Consider the following 24163-nt stretch of genomic DNA (forward strand, 5'->3'; position numbering starts at 1 on the left):
AAAAAAAAACAATGCCCAAATGCTTGCTGCCAGGGTATTCAAGCTCCCAATATGGCAAGGATGAAGGATTATATAAAGGCCAGAGAACAACTGAAGTACAGTCACATTGTCCAGGGAAATGTTAATCATGGCAACCTGAATGGAGGGACAGCTTCATTATGAAAGTGTGCCTGAAATTCAGAAGTAATTAATCGAGGTAATGGGAATAAGTAAGTACTAACCAAGGATAGTTAGTTGGTTCCAAGGCAGAAGGGCAATAAGGGCTAGATTATTGGAGTTAAGTGACTTGTTCAGGGTCACACAGTTAGGAAGTATCTTAGCCCAGATTTGAACCCCATACTTTTAATCTCTATGATTGGTTCTCAATCTACTAAGCCATCTTGCTGCCCTTGAGTTGTCTTTTTCAAGAGTTCCTTTCTAATCCTGTTCTCCACCCCTATTGCTAGAGCTTCCTCCTCCAAATAACCTTGTGTTTTTAACATATATTTTATATATATATATATATATATATATATTTATATGTGTATATGTGTCATGTAGGTGGCATGGTAGGTAGAGTGCTGTGCCTAAGTCAAGGAGATTCAACTATGTGATTTCAAATTTGGCCTCATACACTCACTATCTTTGTGACCTTGGTCAAGTTCCTTAACCCTATTTGCTTCAGTATTTTTATCTGTAAAATGAGCAGAAGAAGAAAATGACAAATCATTTCAGTATCTCTGCCAGGAAAACCCCAAATCAGGTCAGAAAGAGTCAGACATGCCTGAAACAACTCAACAATGAATATTTGTACAAGTTGTCTTCCCTAATGGAATGCAAGTTTTGCAAAGCCTCCCTGCCTGGATTACAGCCTTGCTTTCCAAACAGTGCAAACCAAAGACCTATAGACCTTGCCATCTGCCCTGTAGCTATCCTAATTAGAATGTGAGCTTTTTAGGAGCAAGGGTCAGGTGGATTTATATTTGTATAACTAATTCTTAATATAGCATTTAGCATAACACATATTGAATACTTGTTATAATTGATTGATTGAGGGTTGTCATTATATGACTGATAGTAACTAGCTCTTTTCCCAGGATCACCCAAGGATGACAAAAATGGCAGCCAGTTTTAAAGACCTAGAGGTGAAAGGGAATCTTTTAACTCTGATCAACCCCTGAGCAGTACTCCCTTGTGTAATTTCCAGGCTCCTCTCAAAGGCTGCCAGTGATTGAGAACTCACCACCCTCCTCTAAAAGTTCCTTTCTCTTTGCAACAGACTTAATTACAAAGAAATGCCTCCTTATGTTGAGTCAAAATCCACCTCTCTGGAACTTCCATCCATTGGTTCTGTGCTCTAAATCAGTGGCTCTTTCTTAATGGCAGGGATCTTTGGGGCAGTCTGGAATAGCCAATAGCATCCATCTCCGAATGACTTTTTTTCTTTTTAAAAGGTTTTTAATTGAAGGAAATACTAAAATTCATTTAGAAGTTTGTAAAAATAAAGATGTATTTTTTAAAAATCCAAGTTCACAGACTCTCTGAAATCTACCCACAGACTCACTGGGGGTCCATGAACCTCAGCAATCAAGGACTATTCTAGGACCAGGTGGAACAAAACTGCTTCAAGAAAATGGTGAATTTCTGAACTCCAAACAATGTTTTCCATGTGGGCTCTGTCTCTGCAAATACATAATATAATGTAATGTATTAGTATTATATATTATATTATAACAATCAGACTTATTATTATATATAATATAATATAACATAACATTATATTAGCATAAACTTGGTCCACTCTGGTCCCAGTTGGTCTCACCTAAAAATCCCCCAACAAAATAGTTAGTCCCTCTTCTGATCCCTCTTTCTTCTTGACAGCCCTTCAAATATTTGAAGATAGTAATTCCGTTAAACTCAATAGGGACAACTTTTACTAAGTATGAAAGGAAGTCATGGAAGCTTCTTTAGTTGTCAATGGCATGATTTACCTCCCAAAAGGCTCAAGCATTTATTAAGCAATCCCTGGGTTTGAGGGAGAGCCCTGTGATGGGTTAGATCTTGGAGGGTAGGCATCTGTGCACCAGCAGCCCACTTGTGCCCTCCCAAAGAGCACCAGATTTGGAGGGGCTGTCCTGTCCATGGCCATGCTCAAGTTTAGCATCCCCGGATCATCCTTCCTCATTCATTCCAAACTCTGTTTCTCCTCCCCAGGCCCACCTTCCAGTGAGATGTGGTGGAGTGAGGGAACAGTCCCATAAAACCCTGCTGCCTTGACCCATCTACTCCATAGTCAAGCTGAACATTCTCAAGTGTCTGGGTGGGAAAATGAGGTAATGTGTAGGCAAGAGTCTCAGCCCAGGGCTTCTTGTGGTCCAGATATGACTTTGGCCAAGTCCTAGCCTCTCTTTGAGGTCTCTAAGAGGTTTAATTCTGTAATCCTCAAATTAAAATTTTGGGTAGTGCTGACTCCAGGTCAAAGGAGAAGTTCAGAACTGTCTCCAGTAAAGACAAAACAGCCTCATGTTGGGGACCATTCTCACCCAAAAGGAATTTGGGACTAGAAAAAAGGGGATGACACAATACTTTGTACCAGGCACTGTGCTAAGAACTTTATAAATATTATCTCATTTGATCCCTACAACAACCCTAGGAGGTAGATACTGTTATTATTTCCATTTAGCAGCTGAGGAAACCAAGACAAGAAGAGACTAAAAGACTTGCCTGGGATCACACAACTAGTAAGATTTTGAGGATAGATTTGAACTCAAGTCTACCTGGTATTCACTGTACCTAATGTGTAGCTGCCTAGTGGATGATGAACAGGAATGTTTAGTTTTGAGATGTGAAATCACCAACGTTATTAGGGATCAGAGTGAAGATTATGGGAACGAAGGAGATAGGACACCACCACTATAGAAAGGAAGCTTCTTACCCCCTGATTTTTTTTCAAGTTTTCAGACAATGGTTTTCCTCCCAGCGGGCTGCTAAGTCCAGGTTTCACCTTTCTAATAAGAATCTAGCTAGAGATATTTCCTGATAGAAAGGGATCTGGACATAATAGGTCCCCTCATAACTGGGACTTCTGTTAATTTTTGTGATACTGCTTCTGAATCATGCTGATCTCTGTTAAAGCTCTTATATTTCCTTTCCAAAAACTTAACTTTAAAGATACATATGTAGGCATCTATGTACATATATATATATATATACACATATATTTGAGTATTTGTATAAGTTATATATTTATACATACTTACATATAAGTGCATATATATATATGTATGCGCACATACATGCACACACAGAGGAAGGCAGTGGGTTGAAAATAAGTATAAGCTAGCTGAAGATGTAGACCTTGCTTTAATTTGCTGTGTGGCTAAACAACTTAATTAAACTCTCTGGGTCTGTACTTTTCTTTATTTGTAAAATAAGGCAAAGGTTGAAGGGGTGCTCTTTCAATTTTGAAATTCTATCTTTCTAGAAATAGGTTTCAAAAACATGTATAAGGTGGTTTCCTCCTTTTATAATGACATTAACACAAAACTAGCAGTTTACACGCTCTCACAACCCGCCTGATATTTCCAACATCTGTATTGGTTTTTTTTAACAATAGCAGAGGTGTGGTTCTCACCTAAGCAGATGTTTGGGGGCCAGGTAGCTGAAGGAGCCTCAAGAGAGTGACCTGCAAGTCACACATTCTCTTCAGTCTGTGTCATTACAGCTGTTTAAAGGATTCAATGAAGCTTGTTTACAAATTGTCACAAATCTCTAATGTAATATTATATTTGCATGTATTTTTTCCCTCCCAGCTAAGTCTTCTGGGGACTTGTGGTAGTCATTCTCTTATGAGAGGTCATAAAAAGCATAGTTTGGAATGGATGGCCTCGGAGGTCCCATCCAACGCAAAAATCGTGGACTTGCATTCTGGGTACTCAGCATACTGATGGTTAACCATTCACAGGATCTTTGGTTCCCATGAGAAAAAAGTAAAAAGCCAGAGTTGGCAAATTAAAGAACCAGGGAGTGCACTCTACCAGTTAGCTCTCTTTTCTTTTTTCTATAGCAAGTTGTAGTAACTAGAGAGCTGGCTTTGGAGTCAGAAAGATCTGGGTTCAAGACTCACCTCTGACTTCTGACCCATGCTGGCTATGGGCTTCTACTCACATCCTTTAACTTCTCTGAGCTCTACCCAACTCTAAGACTAAATGGAAAAGGAGTTACAAGATCTACATCAGTAGAGGAAGTTTTCTGTGCCCATAAAATCATGGGTCCAGTTTCTGTCATCTCATTCCATCTCCTATACTGCCCAAGTAGCCCCAACATACAACGCCTCTCCCTCACTTAAAAAAAAAAAAGAGCCTCTCTCTTTAACTTGTGCCTAATTAAAAGTAGCTTAGAGGGTCCTTTCCAAATGATTTGTGTGGGGGACTCTGGATTTATATTCATGTTCCTGACAAAAGGTCTTGGGATCACTGGGTTTAAAAATGACATGTAGTTTGCTTCTTCGTGTGAAGATGAGAAAAAGAAGTCTCAGAGAGAAGACGTCAATAATCCACAATCCTACAGAGCCAAGATTTGAACCCAAGCTCCTCTGGAGTCATTTCCAGGGAGTTCCTTCCATTATATATGAGGCCAGGCTACTTTGAGTCACTTAACAGCCACTGAATCTGATGCCCTAAAGGAAGAATGGTTTGACAGCTGAAAATGTTTATAAAGGGACTATCGTTTGGCTATCTCTTTTGGGTCATGTACTAATCAAAAGCCAAGACTTGTTGAGATGTCTGTGCCCTAATCTTTGAGCCTTCAGCAGTCAATTCCATCCTTGAAAGCAGCCAGGGGGAAGCCTAACCTAAGAGAGCAACTTAAGGAAGCCAGAAGGAAGCTGGTGTGATGAGTTGGATGTAATTCATTCTGACAAAGCCATTAGTGTTTTTACTCTATCATAGGAGAGCTGCTGTGACAAGTTTTAAGTACTAATGCAACCAGACATGCTAGATGGTCAGCAGCAATAACGTTTGGTCAGCTCTTTAATTGCCTGGGAAGAGGGAAAGATAAATTGGTTACAGGAAAGACTCTGAAGGAGAAAACTATGAAGGATCAATTTCCTTCTGGAATTTCAAGTTCTCTGCCTCTCTGGGTCTCTTTCACCTTTCCTCCATCTTCACTTCCCTTTCCTCTCTTTCCTTTCTTCCTATTTTCCTCCCACCTACATTGCTTCCCTCCTCCCTCCTTCTTTCCTTCCTTCCCTCTTTTCTTCCTTCCTTCTTTCCCTCTCTCCTTTCATCCTCCCTCCTGCTCTACCTTCCTTCCCCCTCTGTTCTCCTTCCTTTTTTCTTCCTTCCTTCCTTATTCCCTCTCTCCCTCTTTCCTTTCTTCCCTTTTAATCCTTTCCCAAGATCTCCCCAGAAAGGACTGCCAGGGGCTGTAGATTCTGTGATTTACTAACAATGCCCAAGTTGATTGTGCAAAGGGTAGCTGAATGCCCTAAAGAAGTAGGTACAGTAGACTCAGAGGATTCAAACATTACCCAGAAGGGAGTGGAATTAAAACACCTGGTCTGATTTGGCAAAATGCCAATAAGACTATTTTAAAGCCAGCTCTCTGAAACAGAAAACAAAGGTTTTCAGACTCTTTTTTTCCCCCAGCTACTAATGCTAATAAGTCAGTACAATGTACAATGGAGCTGCTGACATTTAAGAAAAAATAACGGAAATCAGCATTGAGCAAATGCCTCAGTGAATGGTGGGAGGCATTGCTGGGCCAATGAGGCAGCTCCTCCTGTTTGAATTATGCCAGGGAGTTGTACTAGGATATTTTCAGCCTCCCTGCTTATAACAATCCATCAACTTCTTCTTTCAGCAGTTTCACTGGCTTCTCTATTTCCCTTTCCCAATAGCACAGCACCATTTTTATTATTTGCTCAGCCTGCTGGGGTAGGTCTCCAAGGCTAGCTCTAAATTCCTGATGAGGAAGCAAAGGGGCAAAAAGAGTAAAGTTCCCAGTGTCACAATCATGGCGCAGCTTGAGGGAAGAAAACATAGCAATCAATAAACATTTATTAAGAATGCTACCCCCTGAGAAGAGCAAGACAGAAATCTAACTGTCCTCAAGGCGCTTACAATCAAGCTAATAGGAGAGATAACACATGAATAGTATTTGAAATTTGTCTTGGCGATGAGAAAAGTTCCTGGCCTTCTTTACTGCTAAAAGAGTGATCACCTTCTCCCCAGATGATGAGGAGAATAATAATGGTTTGTATTTCTATAATAACTTACAGTGACAGGGCTTTAAGATGTCCAGAGCACCTTCTATATGTCATCTCTTTTGAACCTGACAACAACCCTATGAGGATGATGTTATTATTATCCTCACTTCAAATAGGAAAAGCCCTTCGCAAACCTTTAAGCACTATAGAAATGCTAGCTGTAATGACAAAAATAATGATGATGATAAAATAATAATAATAATACTGCTATAATGATTATAATGATATTGAAGATGATAGTGATTTTACAGTTGAGGAAATCTTGTCTTTTTAGTAAATTAATTAGTCCATTTCAATGGCAATATTCAAAAGTAGCCTTTCCTTGTCCCCAACTCTGGTATTGACCCATAACATCTGGCTGCTTTTCTTTATAGCTTTTTTTAAACCCTTACCTTCTGTCTTATCATCAGTTCCAAGGCAGAAGAGCAGTAGGGGCTAGGCAATAAAGGTAAGTGATTTGCCCAGCATCATCCAGCTAGGAACTATCTGAGGCCAGACTTGAACCCATCTGTAGGACTGGATCTCAATCCACTGAGCCACCTAGCTGCCCTTTCTCTATAGCTCTTTAAAGGGGACAAAGTGCTTGACTCACAATAAACTCTGTGAGATTAAGCAGAATACAAATTCTCAATCCCAGTTTACAGATGAGGAAACTGGGGCTTAATCCATGAATAAAGAAGCATTCACTAAAGACCTGATATGTGCCAGACTCTATGCTGGGCTCTGAGGATTCAGAGATAGAAGCCAGACAGCTTCTGCCCTTAATGAGTTTGCATTCTAATATAGGAGCTTACAGTAAAACCCTCAGGCTCAGACACTCTAAGAGACTCATTCCTGATTAGACAACCGTCTAAGGCAGGATTCAAAGCCAGAGCTCCTGACTCCCAAGTTCAGAACTACTACATCATATCAGATTATAGAAAAATGGTTATCCAGTGGGTTTTTTGTGGAATTTCAAAGCATGGAACTCAATGGAGTCTGATCATTAGCCAGGGGAAAATGGACAGACTAAATGGCTTCCCTTTGACCAATTTCCTTAATGGTCTGATCAGTCTATATCTCCTCCCTGAATTTGGTTTGCATAAATTGTGTGTGGCTTGTAAACCATGTTATCTGGGGGACATACTTATATATTTTCTTCTTTTCAGAGATTTCATGTTAGCCAATATTCTTTGTTCAAACTGGTAAGTCAGTAAAGCTAGACCAAATATCACAGAATAATTTTACAGATGTGGGAACTGAGGCACAGAGAGGTTAAGGGAGGTCTAGTCTCATGTAGTGACAGTTGGAGACAGGATTTGAACTCAGTTTTTCCTGAGACCAGGTCGAGTGTCCTGACATACAATTCTGTTGCTGGTTTGAGACCAACCTAATTAGAAAACCATTCAGTTAGGGCTTGAATTTAGCTAAAGTCCAGATCATGCTCTTCCCTTAATACATTATATATCATAAACTCTTAGATGGTATGTGTGCTCTTTCCATTCTCATGATAACTCCAAAGGACACCCAGTTTTCCCATTTATATAATGAAAGGATTGAATATTCCCATCAATAGCCATTGTATGATTCCATCTTCAACAGAGATTTTCGTTCAGTGAGGGTCCTTCTGTTACTTGAAGGTACTAATCATTCCCTAATTCTGATGGTGGCTTTTCTTCTTTCCCCCTACTCCAAGCCAGTCTCTTCTTCTCCAGGTAAAATCTCACTACCTTTTTCAACTTTTCAACAAAATGCTTCTCATTTGACCCAATTTCAAGCCCCTCAAATGAATGTAGAATCAGATAATGGATCTGGCTGTCCCTGTGGCCAACGTGGATTTGATCAAGAAAATGAAAAAGGTCACAATTCAACAAATCATTGCCTGGATTTCCTTGTATTTCCTTTGCCTGTGCAGTTCCAGCAAATAGTGGCATATCCGAAGGATATGTATCGTGACTCCAAAGTCAGAAGCTCCTACCATGAACAGATGAATTAATTTTAAATGGGTTCTTACTTCTTTGTGCTTATATCACTGATTCTTGGATTTCCATAGAAAGAGACTTCTGGGCTTGGTGTCGTTCCTTACTAAAGGAGAGTCAAGAGTCCCTCCCTGTAGGCAACGATGCCTGTATAAGTACACAAGTAATTACAGGACACTTAGGCTGAGTGAGCTTTGGAGACTATGGGCAGAAAGCCACAAGCACCATCTTGACAGTGCCAGCATCGCAGGGAAAACACTTTAAAATGTAACACATCTCAGCAAAGTAAGTTTACGAGGTAGTGATTTTTTAAAAATCTTCATCCAATGACAAAATAGACGATAAACATGAAAGCAAAATAGATGGCTAAGTATGGTTTCCATACATTTCAAGGCTCTCATGCTTCCACTAATATTGAATTAAAGAGACTAACTCTATAATCCCAACTGTTTATGAATTGTACTAACAACCAAAAAAAAAAAGATTAAAGTGGGTATTGCAGCAGATGAGGAAAGTGAGGCAAAGAACAACTGAAAAAAAGTAAGTACATTAAGTAAAGAAAATAACATCATGTTCATATTATACAAGAACTCAAGAAGACCAGAGTAGATGAGGAAAATAAGGATGATGCAGCACTCATGTGTTAAATGTAACCTATTATCTTTGGGGGGGGGGGCAGGATTTCTGATTGGTAAGGAATGGAGAAAAAAGAAGTACATAGTCATTTACCGTCTTTTGCTGTTTTTTTCCCCTGTTCATGTGCCTTATTTTCCTTTCTTAAATTCTTGCCTTTTTTCCCCAATGGAAATCAAACTTAAGTTTGCACTAAGAGAATAGTTAGATCTGTGTAGTTTTAAACAGGATGGAGATCCATAACCCCAAGTGCTGGACATTTCCCATGAGAGAAAAAAATAATAGTTGCACAGATATGGCTTGGAGATGCCCTGACGTTTTAGGAGCAAGGCAAGGGAAAGCTCAGGTTGGGTGGGAAGAGGTTACTTCCCAGGAAGATACAAGTTGCCAATGAATCAATAGTATATTGGGGTCTAAAGAGCAAGCAGAATTCTGAGATGATTGTATAGGAACCTGCAAACAAAGACCTTCTTTCAAAATTTGAATTAGTGGCTTTGTCCCTGCCACCAACACTTTTCCCACCTTTCCCTCTTTCTCCCACAGTTGAAAGTGATCTCACTTTCCTCTCACTTTCCTCAAGTTTCTAAGGGTGCAGTACCATATCTTCTCCTCTGTATGGATCCTTTTATGCCTGGATTAAGAATTAATATAGGGATAGCTAAGCAGCACAGTGGATAGAGAGCCAGGCCTGGAGTCTAGAGGACCTGGTTTCAAATCTGACCTCAGATACTTTCTAGCTGAGTGACCTTGGGCAAGTCACTTAATCCCCATTGCCTAGCCCTACAGCTCTTCCGCCTTGGAACTGGTACTTAGAATTGACTCTGAGTCAAAACATAAGGGTTTTTAAAAAAGAGAGTTAATGTGAGCCTTTCTTGTTTCTAATCTAATTTTAGGTTCTTTAAATGAAATATTTAAGTCTTATCTATCTTTGTGCCCCAGAAATCCACAGAATGTTCCCTCCACAGTGCGTACTTAATAAGTACACTTTGAATTGAATAGTGAAGTCGTCCTTCCCCTTCACTCAATGTTGCTAAGATCTTAATTATAGAAAACTTGGAAAAGATTTTTAGTAGAGAAAAGTAAGATGAAAGATTTAGAAAATAATCTTGGAATTTTGATGATTATAAGGGATCTGAATGGACATCGAGTTCAGTCCATACCAGAAAGGAATCCTGGGAAGGGGTTAGCCATAAGCCCTAGGAGGAAAGGGTAAATGGATTGAACTTACTTAGCATGGAGAAGAGAAGTCTGTGAGGGTGGGGAGTGGGAGTGTCATCTGTATAAGTCTTGGGATTACAGAGCTTAGTCATGATAATAATAATTAATAATAACTCAACTTAATAGCACTCTAAGGTTTGCAAAATGCTTTACAGACATCATTTCATATTATGTTAGAGCTGGACTGAATCACAAAAGCTACTTAGTCCAATACTCTCATTTTATAGATAAGAAAATGGTCCTGGAATATCTGAGTCATTTTTATTTTCTTATACTTTCAGTGTATACAATAGACCGAAGCAATATCTGTTTTAAAGTGGGTGGAGCCCTATTGTAAAGGCAATAGCTTAGAAAAGGGAATTTAGATGAGAAGGCCTTGAGTGTAGGGACTGTCTTTTGCCTCTTTTTCATATCCCTAGCACTACTAACAGTTCCTGACACATAGTAGGTGCTTAATAAATGTTTATTGGATTATTGAATTGAATTGAATATGACTGATCCAAGACCATAAAGCTTGTTAGTGGTAGAACAGGAATTAAAACCCTATTCTCCCAATTCCCAGGTCAATATTCTTTCTGTTGTATAATAGAGACAAAGAAGGAGAGAAGATGTTCAACAGAAAGCCTTAATCACATTAAAATAATTTTTAGGAAGGATTGTCCATAAGGCATTTCATCCCACTGAGGATACAGCAAGTAGGGATGTGCTTAAATGTTGGGATTCTGGTTGCATTTTAAAAGAAAAGAGCAATAACTTCCTAGCTGAAAGGGACTTGCCACACTGGAACATTTTGTCCATGGAGTTCATAAAAGAAATATATTGGTGCTGTTCAAGTTCTTTCCCTATTATCCCATGCTACAACTGAATGGAAAATGTCTATTGACTATGACATAGAGTTGGAAGGACATTACATTGAGTTAGTCCATCAGTAAATATATTTTTGAATTGATATAACAGACAATAAATTAGGTCCAATATTCAATAGGAAGAAGAGAGCAGACTTGATTGTATCTGATCCAAACTACTCCCTGACACACACACATGCATACATATCTTTTAACATCAATGTTCTCCTGGCATAGTATGAAGCACCACAATTTCCAAGGAATCAAAATTACAAGCGATCCAGAGACCAATGGCACAGTATGTGGGTGGCCCAGAATAGGCTTTAGCATATTGCCAACAACAATTTGTTTATGAGAGGTGATGGAAAAGATATCATAAAGGAAATATGGCACTTCTCTGACCTCAGAAACAGCCTTAGTTCTCCATTTTCTCTTTTCTTCCATACTCAATTACCTAATTTTGTTGATCTGATTTCTATAAAATCTCTTGCATTTTCCCCTTTCTCTCTACTCAGATAACTACTCCTCCAGTTCAGACCCTTATTGCTTCTTACTTGGACTATTCAGCAAAAGTTACTACTTACTACTTATATAAATGGCATTTACATTACCCTTTAAGGTTTGCAAAGCTCTTTACAAATATGAACTCATTTTATCTTCCAAGTAATCCTAGGAAATAGATACTATTATTATCTTTATTTTACAGATGAATAAACTGAGGCAGACAGAAATTAAGTGACTTGGCCAGAGCCACACTAGTTAGTATCTAAGGCCGAATTTGAATTCAGGTCTTCCTGATTCCTTGCCCAGCAGTCTATCCACTGAATTGCTTTCTTCCCCTTTAATCTATACCTTTTCCAATCCATTCTCCCACACAATGGACATTTGATATTCTTAAAACCAAAACCAACCAAGCAAAAGAAAATCATGGAAACATGTCACTTCCTTATTAAAAAATATTTCTTGGATCCCTTATATCTCTTAGCCTTGGGAATAAAATTCAAACTCCTGACCCTCACATTTAAAGTCTCTCATTTTTGTGATTTCACATCGTTTCTCCACCATACTTCACAGATCGACTGGACTATTTGTTGTTCTCTGAATATAATGCTTTGCACAGGCAAATCCATGTCTGGATTTTGCTCACTCCTCACCTGTGTTCCTCAGGTTCCTAAGTTTCCTTCAGAGAACAGCTAATATATCTTTTCTTACAGGAAGCATTTCTGGATTTTTCCCAGTTGCTATTTACTTCTCTATGTCCAAATTAGCTTCCTACTTCTTGAAATTAATTTCAATATATTTTGAATTTACATACACATTTTATGTGCTTAGTAGAATGTGAACTCCTTAAGCATAGGGACACTTTTTTCATTTTTGTCTTTTTACCCATAGCACCCAGCACAAGGAAAGCTGGAACAAGGTAGATGTTTAATAAATGCTGGTTAAATAGAAGGATCCATGCTAGGACTGAAGACACAGAGCAGGCATATAGCATCCCTTCCTTTAAAGAAATTATTTCTACGTGGATGCCAGAGACATGGCACATAGATTTTAGATCCAATAAATATCCAGATAAATATAGCTCCAGGTAATTTGAGGTGATTGGCAACTGGATCAGGCTTGGGAAGTGGTCAAGGAAGACTTCATGAAGGAGATATAGGACAAAAAGGGAGTCTTAAAGGATGATGAATATTCCACTGAACTAGTGGTGGGGACAATGCATTTCTGGCATGAAGTACAGTTCATGTGACTGCACCAAGATGGCTGATGTCATATATGAAGTTTGGAAACAGATGGTAATTTAGTTTGGCTGGAGCATAGTGTATGAAGAGAATAATATGAAGTATATATAGAAAAGAGGTTGGAAACTATATTGTCTAAGTCCTTCAAGGTCAAACTAGGGAGTTTGTATCCCACTGCCTATGGAGGCATTGAAATTTTTTGAGTGAGGGACTGCTATCCATCTACCTCAGTAGGATATTTTGGCAGCAGCAAGCAGGACAGAGGGGAGAAGGGACAGTCTGAATGAAGGGATGCCACTTAGGAGGTTATTTTATGAATTTGGGCTAAGAGGTGATAAGGGCCCAAATACTGGTGGTGGAGATGGACAGAAGAACTCATCTAGTCCTAAATTTAGGAACGAAAGAGACCTGAGAGAACACCTGGATGTTTGATAGAGATTTCATGGAAGCAGAATCAACAGAACAATTTATTCTTTTCTTATGCTGTTTTCTCCAGCAGACATCAAAACATTTCAAAGAAAAAAAACATGAAAGCTCTCTTCTAACCTCTTTTTTCTTACAACTTGATTTATTTTATCTCCTAACGTCATTTTAAATTTCATCTGCTTTCTTTTGGGATTACTTTTTCTCCTGCAGGCTCAAACCAAGTTTTTATCCCTTGTTAGATATTCAAGGAGACTCTATCCCTTTAAGCCAATGAATGTCCTAATAGGATCTCAGACTGGAATAGGATATAGAGATGGAAGGGATCTCTACGGTTATCTAATAATAATAACAACAACACTTACATAATATTCACTGTGTGCCAGGTACTGTGTTAAGCATTTCACAAATATTATCTCATTTGATGCTCTCAACAACCCTGTGAGGGATATGTTATTATTGTCTCTATTTACAGATGAGGAAACTGAGGCAAGCAGAGGTTAAGTGGCTTGCCCGGGGTCATTCAGCTAGTATTAGAAGATGATCTGAACTCAACTCTTCCTGACTGCAAGCCGAAAGCTCTATCTGCTGTGCCATGTAGATGCCCAACATCTAGTCCAACTCCCTCATTTTATAGATGAAGGAACTGAGGCCATGGGGGCAGGGGGTGGGGGAGTAACTTGCTTAAGGTCACATGCATAGTAAACACCAGCAATGGGCTTTAAAACCACATCCTCTGACTCCAGGATGAGGGGGATTCTATTTTGTACCACAGCTTCCCAATACTATAGTCTCACATTTAAATCATGTTTTATTTTAAGTTTATAGTATTCATCCATGGTTGGTGGTGTGGATAGAGTACCAGACCTGAAGTCAGAAAGACTCATTTTCAAGAGTTCAAACCTGGCTCCAATCATTTACTAGCTGTGTGACCCTAGACAAATCACTTAACTCTGTTCGCTGAAGTTTCCTCATCTGTAAAATGAGCTAAAGAAGGAAATGGCCAACCACTCCAATATCTTTGCAATGAAAAAGCCAAATGGGGTCATGAAGAGAAATGGACACAACTGAAACAACTGAACAACCACAATAAAAATCCATCCATTTTGTTGCTACTGCCAAACAATCAATCAATCAACAAGCATTTATTAGGCACTTATTAGGTTTCCAGGCACTCTGAGAAATGCTAGAACAATAAATACAAAGAATGAAACAAGTCCTATTCAGGGAAGAGCTTATTTGTTCATGAAGACTTCCTCATCAGATTGCATATTTATTCCAAACAAAAGGATAGAATGACACCTATTCTCTCACAGGGGAGGCTTGGTGGCTTTTTAGGAATTAGGGAGCCATTGTCATGGAATGAACATTCACCCAGTTTATAAAACTGGCCCATAGTGCTACCACTATCACTGCCTCCAAACTGCTCTCAAGATGCCACCAACATCTCTTCTGGAGCTATTTTAGGAACTAGTCCAACTCTAAATGACTTGACTTGACCTTTTTGATCTGGGGTCTTCTCAAGCCAGGTTGTGCACTGACTGGTTGATGCCTTTCTATATCACTCCTTAAATCCTAGCAGTTTTCCCCTTCCCTAGTGTGAAGATAGGATTAACTCTTCCCAGCCTACTTTTAGATTTAATCATCAGAAGCGTATATACCCCCACTTTACGCTTAAGTAAACCCATGTGCTAAAGTGGATGACAACTCAGAAATGACTGACTACCCTCAGGCAGTCCTAAGAAAATTTATAAACTATAATTGTTCCGTGTAAAGTGGAGGAAGGCACAGGAAGAGTCTCAAAGAAGGGTCTTTAAAAGTAGTTGCAACTTCCTGTGAGAGAGTTTTTGTGAGAAGTTTTTCAGAGTTGGAGTTGGAGCTTTTTTGGAGGATCTGAAGGCTGGTGGAGGATCTTCCCTTTGGACTGCCATGTGGATGAGTGAAAAGACCGACACATTTCCTGGCTTCTGGAGAAACTAATTGCTGGAGGAAGCCATGTGGTTATTCACCACTGGGTCCTCTGGCTGAACAGCCCTCCAGCTGAGGATCCTCTGGTGAAGGGTTAATGAATCCTGTCTGGTTTGAATCAGGCTGGAGTAATTATCTAGTGTGATAGGATAGATACCTTTTCTACCTTCTTTCTCATTACTTTACTCTTTCCCTCTGTTTTGTAAATAAAATGGTTAAAAAGTCATTTGACTTGAGTTATATTAATTTTGGCAACCACATTCTCTTATACTGAGTCCAATCTTAATTTTTTAACCCTTATATTAGCTCAGATAAAATTTTCCACAAGAAATGACATCAGCTTCTTCCACACGTGACCCAGAAAGCCACTGTGATTTCAGAACCAAACTACTTTTCCTAGAAGGAGATAGAGGACCAGCACAGGGGATGTATGGTACATGCAAGCAGGCAGTGCTTCCATTTGAAAGTTAAGAGAGAAAGGAGCGGAGAGAAGCAAGGTACATTTTAGGGAAAGGATTTTTTTTTCTGACACACAGATTTCTGACCTTCAAGCGACGGTCTTGGTCCCCACTGCACAGAGAATTTACAGAGACTTTGAATGATTTCCAAGCTGGGCTTAAGTTATTCATCACAACCTGAGAAAAAGATGGAGTGAGAAAGAAAATTCTTGACATTTGCACATTTCAAAATAAAAACTAATTGAAGCACCATTATGGCTCCTGAAAAGGACATTCATCAGGGGCAGGTCCCTTAATGAAGAGATGGAGTGGTAAATCTTTTATAATGTCCTTTGAATGGACCATTAGGGGCAGAATTCCCTGGAAATGGGCCAGGCTAACAAGCACTGCCTGTATTTTTTAATGAATACTATTCATAACAGAAACACCTGACTGAAGATGATGGTGATTCAGAAAATCGGGTTGAGACTCAAGATCTGTGAATGATATCTGGCAAATGCATGGTGGACTTGGAGTCATGGGTGCTAGGTTCAGTTTCCCACTCTTCCACTTACTACCAATGTGACCTTGGACAACTCAGCCACACAAGAACTCAGTTTCTTTATTTGAGAAATGAGGAAGTTGCATTTAATGACTTCTAAGGCCCTTTTTAGCACTAAATCTATGATCATGTTATATCTAATTCTTAATGACATGAATTCTTTAAAATCAGGTATTATCTCTTGGGGAGATTAAGCATCAGCTCTTCTTAGAGGACTGAACTACTCCTTGCTAGATTTATTTAATTAGAATACAATAACAAATTATATTTCTATGGCTCTTAAAATTTGCTAAATATCTTAATTATATTAGATCATTTGAGCCTCATAATGACCGTGTGCGGTTGGCACAGTGGTTAGTATTCCCATCTTGCATTTGAAGAAACTAAATCCTAGAAAAGCTAAAGAACTTGCCTATTATCACATAGCTAAGAAGAACCTGAAGTGGGATTTGAACCCAGGTTGTCCTAACTCCATGTCCACCATACTATGTAGGTCTTAGTAATATATTTCAGGAAATGGAAAATCTGATGAACCTCATAGGCTTCCTCCTATAAGTGAAACCTTATTGTTCCACTTGGAATTTTCAACAATTAAGATAATTTAAGGTGAGCAAATGACTAGTTTTATGTAATATAGACTATAGGATTATCGGTTATAGAATTGAAAAGCACTTTGTTGATCACTGGACAGATGAGAAAACTGAATTCCATAAAGATTGTGGTCACAAATACAATAAATAACAGAGGCAGGATTTGAAACTCTGACTCAAAATCTCAAGCCCTTGCCATTGGACCTAATTAGCTTTTTTTTTTTTTTAAAACCTCTACTTTCTGTCTTATGAACAACTCTAAAACAGAAGAATGGTAAGGATGAGGCAAACAAAGTTAAGTGACTTCCCCAGCATCACACAGCAAGGAAGTGTCTGAGGTCAGATTTGAACCCAAGTCGTCCTGGCTCTAGACCTGGCACTCTATCCATTGTGCTACCTAGATGCTCCAGGACCTAATCATTCTTGAGAATAAAACTGAAAGTACAGTTTATTGAGGTGTAAAAGCTAATTAAGAAGCGACTCATAACCCCATGAATTCAGTCCCCACATACAAGAATGTGATTCTTTAAAGGCTTAGAAAAACAAGGCCAGGCCAAAGCACAGATGGGGAGCTGCTGGAAACATTATTCAGTTGAATTCATCCTAACTGAGGAAGATCCTTTTTGTATTTTTCTCCTTGGCTCAGTAGAAATGATATCAAGGGGGAAGAACTTGGGACCTGGAGTTAATATATATATATACATATACATGTACATATATGTATATATATTAATATATAGTATATGATATATATATATATTTGTATAATGTATAGTTGTATCATAGACAGATTTACCTTTTGCCTTTTGTCTTAGAATCAATACTAAACATTTGTTCCAAGGTAGAAAAGCAGTAAGGGCTAGGCAATTGGTGTTAAGTGATTTCCCTAGATAATATCTAAGGTCAGATTTCAACCCAGGTCTCCCCATCTCCAGGTTTGGCAATCTGTCCCCTGAGCCACCTAGCTGCTACTCATTATATATATTTTATGTTTACTTATCTGTATATAAAAATTTCCCTCTTATTTCTAGTGGACTATATCCTCATAGTCAGGGACTATTTTCATTTTTGCCTTTGTATCCTGAGTTCCTGCCATGGTGTTGGCACATAGCTGGCATGTAGAAAGTATTTGTTGAGTTAAATTGCATTTGTGGAACTCCTATAGAGCAGGAACTTTCCCTGTGACTTAACTGATCCACTTAACCTTTTAGAAGACAATGTAAAAGTAACCAGAGACTCCTCACCTCAGTTCTGTGTACAAGCTGTTGAGTAGCATCATCATTCATGCGGAAGATTTCCAGAAATGGATCAGACTTACTGAAGAAATCCTAGAAAGGAACACATAAAAACCGGAATTCTTGAGCATCATTTCATTTTTTACCAATATTCTTCTTCTACTTTCTCCATTTGGTCATATGCTGAGTGGGGGGAGTCTTATGGTTTTTCTCACCCTTAATCTCTGCTACAATTTGGTCCTCTTTCTTATCCTTTACTCTAACACTATAATACCACCTTTTTTTCTCATCTCATCATTGCTGTCTTCCTTCTCCCTGCTCAAGAGAGGAGGCTCTTTTCATTAACAATGCCTGGTTTAACTAAATTATAAGCCCTTTGAAAAGGGGCTTTAGTAATAAAAATTATCTACAGCAATATAATAATATCTATCATATCTGTTTATATGTATTTAAGTTGCATAGATTTTGCTTACATTTACAAACATGTATTCCTCTCATCTTGTGAGATGTCTCTTGTAACCATATAAAAATAAAACCAAAACACTAAGGTGACCTCATTTGAAAATGCATGCAATACTTTCCCCCTCTCTATTTTCTAAATTTTTAAAAATTAGCAGATGTTTTATTTTTCTCTCTCTAAGTCCACATCCCATTGAACAATAGAAAGGAAAGATGGATACAAAATTATTAGATGGATACAAAAATATTTCTGCACCCTAAATCTTTTACTTCTCTGTCATGAGATGGATAATATGTTTCATCACTAGTCTTCTGTAATTATAGGTAGACATTGTGTTGATTTTAGTTCTTATAACTTTTCAAATTATCTTTATAGTATTATTATTGCTCTGGTATAAATTGTTCTGGTTCTTTATTGGTTAATACAAATCTTCAAAATTGTTTATTTTTTATAATATTGATATTATTAAGGAGGCAACTGGGTGGTGCAGTAGAAAGAAAGCTAGACTTGGAAAAAAGGAAGAAGAAAGAAGTTCAAATCTAGTCTCAGACATTTACTGCTGTGGTATCCTAGCCAACTTATAACCTCTGCTTGTTTCCTCATCTGTAGGTTCATGATAATAATCGCACCTACCTTCCAGGATTGTTATGAGGATTAAATGAAATGTTTGTAAAGCTCTTGACAAACCTTAATATCCCAAGAAAATACCAGTTGTTGTTGTTATTACTATATAAATTGTTCTAGTTCTGCTTACTTTATTCTGTATTGGTTCATATGTCTTTCCATATCTCTTTGAAATCATCTATTTTCTCATTTTTTATAACAGCTCTCTGTCACATGCATATACCACAAACTATTCATTCTTTCTTCCATTGATGGTTATCCTATTAGTTTCTAGCTTTTTGCCACCACTAAAATTTTATAAAAAATAAATATTTTTGAACACATAGGACTTTTCCCTATTTCTTTTATCTTTTTTGGACACAGACCTAGTAGTGATAGAGCTTGGTCAAAGTGGCATGAAATGTTTAGGAACATTTTGTACAGAATTTCAAATTGCTTTCCAGAATGTTCATACCCATCCACAGGTCCACTACTAGTACATCAGTGTCATTGTTTTCTCATAGCCCCTCTAGCATTTACAGTTTTCCCTTTTTTGTCATCTAGGCCAATCTAATGGGCATGAGGTGGAATCTCAGAATTGTTTTAATTAATAATGATTTAGAGCACCTTTTCCATAAAGCTACAGATAACCTAGGATTCTTCTCTTGAGAATTCTTAGAAGAATTCTAATCCTTAGACTATTGATCAGTTGGAGAAGGGCTAAAATGATTAGAACTTCATTTTGATTTTTTAATAAATCTTGGAAATGAGACTTTTATCAGAGAAGCTTGCTGCAAAAATCTTCCTCTTCACACTGTTAATTGTTTACTTTTTAATCTTAGCTTTATTGGATATGTTTGTGCAAAAAAACTAAAAAAAAATTTTAAATGATGTAATGAAAATCATGCAATTTATCTTCTGTGATTCTCTCTATCCCTTCCTTGTTCACATGAACTTTTCACTCTTACATAGATATGAAAGGTGTTTTTCCTGGTTTCCCTAATTTGTTTCTTCCCAACTTTCTTATTTCTGTCAAAGGTACCACCTTCCTTCTAGGCTCATAACCTTGGTATTATGTTGGTCTCCTTTCTCTGCCTCCCCTTACATAATATCCACTACATTGACAAATCTTGCCATTTTGACTATCCCAGTACTCTCCCATTTGATCCCTTCTCTCTACTTGCCTTTGTTTAAGCCCTGAGCACTTTGAACCTAGATTATTCCTCAGCCTCCTCTCAATCCGTCTCTCAGTCTTAAGCTTCTCCCACACTAGTCCATTTTACAAGCTGCCACCAAAGACATTTTCCTTTAATCCAGATATGAACATGTGACTCCTCTCCTTGATTAACTCCAATAGCTTCTTACTGTCTGTAGGATAAAGTATAAACTCCTATTCTGTTTAGCACATAAAATCCTTCACAACTTTGCCTAATTTATCCTTCTAGCCGCACTGAGCATCAGGAGGGAAGTAGGCTGGTATGCCTTTGGGAAATTGCAGTTCTTTTAATTATTTCAAATTTTTCTAGTATATAAAAACCATTATGTTTAATTAATCAGTACTCTTCAAAAGGTGAATGTACTCAGTCAGTCTTTGTGATTAGTGCTAGGACTACAAAGACAAAAACTGAAACAAACCCTGCTATCGAGGAGCTTATATTCTTTGGGTTGGGGAGAAGAACTACACCAATCTATCAGAAGATACAAAATCTATACAAAGTAAATGTGAGGTTATCTATTAGGTAGGGTTAGACCTTAGCATCAAGGTAGAACCAAAAAGCATCAACTCATTGGGAGATAGCACTTAAACCGAGTTTTAAAGGATGCTAGATATTCTGAGAGACATAGAGGAGGAAGTATATTCCAGTTATGAGGAACAGAAAGGGTAAAGACCCAGAGACAAGAGATTGAACACTCTTTGTGAGGGACAGCATATAATCATCTGGGCCCTACTATTATTCTAGTGATGTTGCATGGCTTCAATTCATGGAATACTACAGTTTCTAAAGGATTAACATAGAGATTCACCCAAAGGACACTGGAGAGACACATGGGAAGCTGTGTCTTCAATGCATTTCAGATGAGAGATAATGTAGGTAAAATTACACAAAAGATGTCATTTGATAAGTGTACAAGCATTAAAAAGAGGCTCAGTCATATGTAGAAAGAAGGGGATAATTGTTGGATAGCTCTCGTGTTCTATTCTCACCCACGCAAAATCAAGAAAACTTGAGGAAGGTCATTTAGGTAGATTCATAGGAGATCATAAACAGTTTGAGGAAGCATAGATGAATTGTATGTGACATTCATTTTTGGAGGAAACATCCACATTGGTGAGATCACAGGTCCACTGGAGTATGTGGAAATAAACGAATTAAATTATTAGATGTCCATTTCATCATGGGTGCATTGAGAATCAAACTAAAAGTTTACATGTATTTTATTAATCCTGACATAATTTTATCATATTTGGGTGAGCTAAAGCTTTCTTGTAGAAAGAAAAACAACAACTTCATAGAAATGGTGATTATGTATTAAACTGAAAGCTGGTTACACTTGTAGCCCTTCCAAAAAATGTAGATCCAATTTTAAAGTTACTGTCTTGGTGGCTTCATAAGAAGAGAAGAGGATTTTCAGTTTTTCTTTTGCTCGACTATCAGCTAATAGCATGGCCCCTGGTGACTGTTTGGTACAATCAAGACTTAATGAATCAGGCACTTTAATTATATTTAGTTTCTGTGAAAATTGCTATTAAAAAGGAGGACATACATTTTAATCTACCACCTGCTCTCTGGCCAATACAGAGGAAGTCAGTCATGTATTTAGGTTAGTAAGCTACTAGGGTTTAGAAAGCAGCTAGAAACAAAGTAGAAAAATGATAACGAAGATGAAGGTCATAGAAATGAAGATGGTGATGGTATTAATGATGGTAATAATTTCTCGGCTGGAAGGGACCTTGGAGAGTATCCAATTTATCCCTCTCATTTTCAGATAAAGAGCCTGACATCCAGAGAAGTCCTGAGACTTTGCTGCAATTACTTGTCAGTGATAAAATCTAGGAAAGCTAATTTCTTGTTCAATACATTGTTTCCTACACACTACTACCTCTTTCTAGCAGAGTGGAAACTAATATGGGGAGAATTAGGCTTTATCCAAGATGTAGACACCTTAGGGATGGAGTATGTTTCCACCTTACAGGAGCAATTCTTATTTGGCTACACCAGAAAATCTTATAGTCAACCCACTTCTTTCTTGGGCCTCCCATCCCAGTAGGATAAATTGCCTACAACATGCTTCTTGTCCTGCCATTCAGAGTATCAAAGGATTATTGTCAAAGGTAATATCCAATGCCCACCTCAGTCTTATTTCTTGGTAAACTTGAGTCTAGCTTTCCCAATTCCTATTCTTCTCTGCTCTCACTTGCCATAATACTCTCTAGAATCTTCCTCTGTCAACACACATCCCCTTCATCATAGAGCTCTTCCTTTCACATTATTTCCTTCTTTTGTTATTTCCTGAAATACAGATTTCTCCTAAAGATATCAGATCTCTTAACACCCACTCCAATCATTTTCTCTACTTTTTGGCACAGTGCCTGAAAGAGGAGGCAAAGAAACTTGGTTCTTGTTCCTCAAGACAACTTTCAGACCATTCCTCTTTATCTCTCCTTCTTTCAAGTTCATTTTACTCTCCAGATCTTTGTTGCTGTGATCTTCGGAGCTCAAGGATATCCTCCCTCATTCCCCAATAAATTCAACAACTAAAACCGAATCTTCTCCCTCATCCCAAACCAGCTCACCTTTGATATCCTAAATACCTAGTTCCTCAATCTCCTTTATTCCCCCTTTTCTCCGGTCTCCTTAAAATATCTGGAGTGAATCATACCTTAGATCCTCAGCTCACAATTGAATTTGCCTCCAGGGACCAAATTTTCTTCTTATGGCTTTATTTCCTATGCAGGAGAATTTCCCCTAATTTTTGTTGTCTATTTTACTTGCTTACACAAGTAATAGCAGTATGTGGGCCCATTTGAGAATATAAAATTCTAGATCTTCTCCTGAACACTAGTATGAGGGTCAGTTTCTTCCATACTTTGCCAGAAACATGGCTCATAAAAGGAAAAGCAGAAAGAGATGGTTGGCCTACTCAAGTGTTCTGGAGTGATGATTTCACTCAATAATTGAACCTACTTGTTATGGTAATTGCCAGCCAGCTGTTAATGCAATATAACCCTTTTGGAAGGAAGGATGCCACTGTGTTCTCAGCAGAAGTCTTGAAACACAAAGACACTCTGTGAGCTAAGTGAGCTGCATTAAAGTAGGAAAAGTTGACTGCTCCTCACTTTGAAAACCATGTCTGATGCTACTTTCAATGACTCTCCAATTAGGCAGAAATCCAACATATCCTCTGCCTCATTTAGATACTTCCTCTCCCAAACTGAGTGTTAGTTATTACTTTGGGTCTGAAAAATCATGTGCTAGGAATTAGTTCTGGTACTGGCTCTGCTCTTGGTATACAATGGGACCATAGGCAAGCATCAAATCTCTTCATGCCTCAGTTTCCTTATATGTAAAATGACGTGATTGCAAGAATTAATCTTTATGGTTAATAGTTCCAACATTCAATGAGCCTATAATTCTATTCTTCTCTGATGGAAACAATTAGCCTTATTTTCCAGAAGCCGTATAATATCAGTATTCTCAGATAGTGGGTGGTGACTTTTAATAATTTATTCTTCTTCCTGATCCCTATGATCTGGCCAAACTGGCCCTTTTAATTTTTATTATTATATTTATTTTATTCTAATTATTTAATTATTTTGATTTATACTCATGACCTTCCATTTCTTGTCTCCATGCTCTTTGCCCAGGCTGTTTCTCATTCCTGGAATGTGTACCCCCTTATTGTTATCTCTTAGAGTATTAGTTTCTGTCAAAGCTTAGTTCAAATGCCAACTTCTATAAGAAGCTTTTCCTTATTCCTTAAGTTAATAATTCCTCCCCTCCCCAAATAACATTGTATTTATTTGGTATATATTTTATATATGCTTAGGGCAGGTAGGTGGCACAGTCCTCAGATACTAGCTGTGTGATCCTGGGCAAGTCACCCTGTTTGCCCCAGTTTTCTCAACTGTAAAAATGATCTGGAAGACATGTCAAATCATCCCAGTATCTTTATTAAGAAAAGATTTGGACGTAACTTAAATGACTGAACAATAACAACGAATTCATGCTATCTCTCCCAT

General features: G+C 38.1%; 1 protein-coding gene across 1 annotated transcript in view; it reads right to left on the bottom strand.

The window, feature by feature from the left end:
- The window catches only part of CPNE4 (copine 4), a 350799-nt gene that overhangs the window by 110380 nt on the left and 216256 nt on the right, over positions 1-24163 (bottom strand). The window contains exons 5-6 of the mRNA XM_044678896.1: positions 17868-17951; positions 15580-15669 (exon numbers count right to left, since the gene is read on the bottom strand). Of these exons, the coding sequence (XP_044534831.1) occupies positions 15580-15669; positions 17868-17951 (174 nt within the window). The remainder of the gene's footprint in view (positions 1-15579; positions 15670-17867; positions 17952-24163) is intronic.

Source organism: Gracilinanus agilis, chromosome 5 (genome assembly GCF_016433145.1).
Source record: "Gracilinanus agilis isolate LMUSP501 chromosome 5, AgileGrace, whole genome shotgun sequence".
Lineage (NCBI taxonomy): Eukaryota > Metazoa > Chordata > Mammalia > Didelphimorphia > Didelphidae > Gracilinanus > Gracilinanus agilis.